This window comes from Physeter macrocephalus, chromosome 19 (genome assembly GCF_002837175.3).
Source record: "Physeter macrocephalus isolate SW-GA chromosome 19, ASM283717v5, whole genome shotgun sequence".
In the NCBI taxonomy this organism is placed as follows: Eukaryota; Metazoa; Chordata; class Mammalia; order Artiodactyla; family Physeteridae; genus Physeter; species Physeter macrocephalus.
Window position 1 is genome coordinate 68,034,094 of NC_041232.1, and position 5,326 is coordinate 68,039,419.

A 5,326-nucleotide genomic window follows, 5' to 3' on the forward strand; every position below is an offset into this window, starting at 1 on the left:
AAAAAAAAAAAAAAAAAAAAAAAGATATCAGTTATCTAAATTTTTCTGTTATCCTTGTATTCTAGAAAATGAAAGACACTCATATGGAGGATTTTTCTAAAGACAAGGAAACAAATTGGGATTTTCTACCAACTGGAAGAATTGAAAGTACAAGAACTGGGGAGTCTCCACCAGATACTACAAGTTTTTCTAAAGAAAAAGACAGTAACGAATTTCCACTCTCCTCACTTCCTGAGGGTATTGACCAAGAGGTCTTTAAGCAGCTTCCAGTAGAAATTCAAGAAGAAATCCTTTCTGGAAAATCTAGAGAAAAAGTTCAAGGGAAAGGAAGTTTGAGTTGTCCATTACATGCTTCTAGAGGAGTATTATCTTTCTTTTCTACAAAACAAATGCAAGATGGTTCCTTAAAGACTAGGGATCATTTATCCAATACCAAACAGATATCCTCTGTATCTCCCTGCGAACCAGGAACATCAGGCTTAAATAGCAGTAGTTCCTCTTATGTGTCTAACCAAAAGGATTATTCACATTATATGGACAGTAGCTTAAAAGATGAACTAATGAGTCAAGGACCTAAAGAGTCTCAAGGATTCCACTTTTCAAAAACAGACCCTGCTGTATCTGTTTTCCATTCATTTCCAAATTTGAAGAGTGAGCAACTTTTCTCCAAAAACTTCACTACAGACAACCATAAACAACCGATGGCAACAGTCTTCATTCATGAAGGACTCACAGAAAATAGAGAGCAAGATTCTACCGAAGAGAAAATTACTTTTCCTTCTGACGTTGATCCTGAAGTTTTCTATGAACTACCAGAAGAGGTACAAAAAGAACTGTTGGCTGGTTGGAAGAGAACAGGATCAGATTTCCACACTGTACATAAATAAGCATGCTCAGAAAAAAAGGGAAAGACCGTTGTTCTCAGATTAACAGTTTATTAAGCTCTTCTAAATTAAACACTAATACTTTCAATAATGTAGAAACACAATATAAAATGTTCCAAATAAAGCAAACATAGTTATGGGAAGTAAATTCTGGCACAAAGCATAAAAATATTCGTAACAGAAATAATGTAAAATATTACCTTCCTCTTATTTCTAAAGCTATTTTATATTGCTTTTCAATAAAAAGAATATCATGATCAGCATTAGTACATTTTCCATTCATTGTGGAAACATTGGGAGGAAGATATATATGACTGTATATAAAAAATAGAGTGGCCAAATCATTGGTATGCTTACCAAAGAGCAGGTTTTTTCTATGAACTATGGAGTTGCTTAAGAAATTCACCTCATTAGGAAATAGCTATAAGAAATTCTGTTGCCAGCTAACCTGCTAAAAATGTATATGTCTTTGCCTGAAGTACTATGTACCATTCGATAAGTTTATTTTTAAAAAATACCAAAGCAGTGTATATTCAGTTAATGGTTCTTAGTATACCTAGAACCTACCACAATGCCTGGCACACAGAGGGTGCTCAGTAAGTATTGAACAAATGAGTTGTGTGGCAGAGGCCCAGCGGGGAATTGGGCTGGGGAGTGTATTTGTTGTAAAGAACTAGAAGGAACTCTCCATACAAGTTGATTAAGGGAAGGATGACATTAGAAATTCAAAGTGATAGGTCTTTAAGAATGTCAGATAATGGAAGAAGTCCATTTCCTCTGGCCAGTCTGTAGGGTCTAAAAACAATGGATTAGGTGTGTTTTAATATTCTCTACAATTTTGTAGATGAAGATTTGGAGATTAGATTAAGGATATCATACCCACAACAAATATACACAGTGACTAAATTGATGGGTATCCTATTTCTCCCATTGTTGTTGCCTTCCCCTTTTGCCTTCCAGATTAAGAATCAGATATAAGCTTGTGGACATTTTATAATTTGCAAGACATAGAGGATGTTTCTAGAAGACACCAAAGTGTGGGTCAGCACTGGTTTGGAGGAGGTCTGTTCTCAAGTTTATATCCTCTCCAGATATAAGAAAGAAAGGGTGATAAAAATAAAGTGTACAAACATGAATAAAAGTTGTTTAAAAATATTTTCTTCCTGGTGAGGACTTTTAATTAATTTTAGATTTCTTGACATCTGAAAATTCCCTAACTATCAAGGATTTTTAACAGGGAGTTTGGGGTTATCAAAAACAATAACTTGGAGCAAGACTGTCAGAAATTATTTACCATGCAAATATTTAGTGCTTAGGATCAAAGACTATAGAATTTTCTACATGCAGTATTCTGGTAAGGTAGTTAAAATTCATATGAAGGAGTATATTACGTTTTTAGATAATACATTTTTACAAAGTTTCTAATCCTTGTAATTGTTTCAGCCAGAAATCATTGGACAACTGGAAAATTAGAAAAAAAAAAAGGTTAAGAAAAGTAAACAGTTTGGGACAGTTTAAAAAGAGAAAATAAAGTAGTAAAAAGTACACTTTCTTAAGTGAGAATGCAAGGGGTATATCACCGCTCTGCTATTTATTTATTCTGTGGCCTTAAGTTGGTCTTTCAACATCTTTGTGCCTCAGCATCTGACTTTTTAGGTTATCTTTTTATCTCTTATCTACTTTTAATAAAATAATCTCTTTTTTCTTTGGTGTTCTACAGGTTTACTGTAATGTTTGGAGATGTGAATTTCTTTTTATTTATTCTTGGTGTATGCTGGCTTTCTGTATCTTTAAATTCATTTTAGTTCTGTTAAATTTTTAGCCACTCTTCAAATATTGCTTCTCTATTCTAGGACTCTGATTGCACAAATGATAGACTTTCTTACTCTATCATGTCCTTTAATCTTTCATATTTTTCATCATCTTGTTTATCTGTGCTGCATTTTGCTTAATTTCATCAGCTCTGTATCTTATTTAGTAATTCATTTTTCAGCAATGTCTGATCAATTTAAAAACACTAATGATGGTTTTAATGTCAATAATTATATTCTTCATTTTATTTTTCTAATCTTCCTGTTTATTTATTATAGTCTCTTGTAAGTCCATTTCTAATTTTAAAATTTTCATAAATATTTCATATTCTATTTCTGATCATTTCAGTATTTTAAGTCTTATAAGTCTAAATTTTTGTGTGTACCATTGTGTACTAAATACTGTTGTGTACTATTTGGCTTGTTTTCTTTAGTGTGTGGCTAAGCTAAATCTGTGGGAAAACAAAGGACCTAAATTGTGTATGCTTTCCTTCAGATGTGATTTTGCATTTGCTTCCAGCGAGGCAGTACCAGACCCATTGGCACCACTGTAGCCCCGGCAAGGTTCCTGACTGAATGCAATTTGTCTTTCTCTTATTTTCAGCACTCAGACAAGTTTGCTTCTTGCCTGATACTTCCTGCTCCTTTCCTGCTTTTGTTTCAGCTCAATTTTTTTTCCCCCTGTGTGAGTGTAGGGGGATGGGACCTGGAAATTTCTCTTATATAGCACAACCCAGCAATGAATTAAATCGTTTGTTTTCTTCAGAATCTAGTGTTTTATATTGGGAGAACACTTAAGAGTATCTGTCCCACCATAGTGCAGAAGTGCAAGTCTGTTTGGATTTACTTTTTCCATCTTATTTTGTGCTTTCTATTTTTTTCTTTTTCTATGGTATGCTTCTTTCCCATCCTTATCCCTTTCCTGTCTTCCTTTTGGATTGGTTGAATTTTCTATTTTCCTTCTACTGATTTGAAATTTAAACATTCTAAGTTTTTGATTATCCTTAAAAATTTAACATACTTAACATCTAGAAATTGTATATGTCTGTACCCTCTTTCCAAACAACACAAAGATGTTAAAATATATTAATTTTAATCAATTCCTCTAGTTCTTTATATAACCTCCAAATTGGATATTGTTAGTATTTTATATAGTTAATGTTTGGGTTTGCTCACATGTTTATCTTTGGGGGGGGGCTCACCTTTTTTTCTTGTATTGCAGGTGTTTCTTCAGAATAGAATTATTTTTACCTTCTGAAATTATGTCTTCAGAACTGTGGATTTAGAATTGACTTCTCGGGTTGTTTTAAAATACATTTACTTTTATCTTTGGAGCTCTGCAGTTTTTACTATATGTCAAAATATATATTTATTTTTATCATGTTTGGGATTTGGGTGCTTTCTGAATCTGCAGATTTATGTCTTTCATTGAATCTGGATTATTATCAATATTTAAAATTTTCTATTGTGAAATATGTGTACAGAAAGTACATAAATGAATGGACATGTTAATGGGTAATCATAAGCAAAAACTATGTAACTATCCAGGTCAAGAAATAAAATATATCAAGGGATCAGGAAGTTTGGAGGTTTTTTTTAAAAATTGAGATATAATTGATATATAAATGTTTCATGTGTAAAACATATTGATTCAGTATTTGTATATATTGCAAAATGACCACCATAATAAGTGTAGTTAACATCTGTCACCACACATAGTTAAAATTTTTTTTTCCTTGTGATGAGAACTTTTAAGATCTAAGGAAGTCAAGAGTTATTCTTGGAGTTTCATTACATAGGGAGGATTTAGTAAATTATTGGCCATGTGATTGAATTCCATCTCCAGCTTCCCTGTCCTACCCTCCCTGGATGTCAGGCTGGCTCAAAGCCACAACATTCTAATCAAGTGGTTGGTCTTTCTGATGTGGGCTATCTCCATCCTAAGTCATTTTGTTGATATAAGCTATCTAGGGGCCCACCTCATTAGCATACATTGTCAGTGTCCATGATGAATAACAAATACCCTCCTATTTGGAAAATTCTAAAGGTTTTAGGAGCCCCATGCCAGGAGCTCTGGACAAAGAGCAGAAAAATTCTTTATTCTACTGCAGAACATTTTGAAATAAGTTTTCAGATGTTTTATGGCCCCAAATATGCTGTAACTAAGTAAATATTCTGTGTGTGCTTGAATATGTATTTTGCTGTTGTGGAGTGTTGTATAAATGCCAATTAATTTAGGGTTCAAGTCTTTTTTTTTTTTTTTTTTACATTTTTTTATTCATTCATTTATTTATTTATTTTAACATCTTTATTGGAGTATATTTCTTTTACAATGGTGTGTTAGTTTCTGCTTTATAACAAAGTGAATCAGCTATACATATACATATATCCCCATATCCCCTCCCTCTTGCATCTCCCTCCCACCCTCCCTATCCCACCCCTCTAGGTGGACACAAAGCACCGAGCTGATGTCCCTGTGCTATGCAGCTGCTTCCCACTAGGTATCTTTTTTTTTTTTCCTTATTAGTTATCCATTTTATACACATCAGTGTATACATGCCAATTCCAATCGCCCAATTCATCACACCCCCACCCCCACCCCCCGCCACTTTCCCCCCTTGGTGTCTATAC

The 5,326-nt window shown here is 33.6% G+C and overlaps 1 protein-coding gene across 17 annotated transcripts in view; it reads left to right on the top strand.

Annotated features, from left to right (window-relative positions):
• Positions 1-5,326, top strand: part of POLI (DNA polymerase iota) — a 61,501-nt gene that overhangs the window by 22,479 nt on the left and 33,696 nt on the right. For 13 of the 17 annotated variants that reach the window (XM_028480686.2, XM_028480687.2, XM_055080681.1 and 10 more), the window contains one exon: positions 66-875. In XM_028480686.2, the coding sequence (XP_028336487.1) occupies positions 66-875 (810 nt within the window). The other 4 variants (XM_024132291.3, XM_007121294.3, XM_007121292.3 and 1 more) reach the window with 2 other exon arrangements.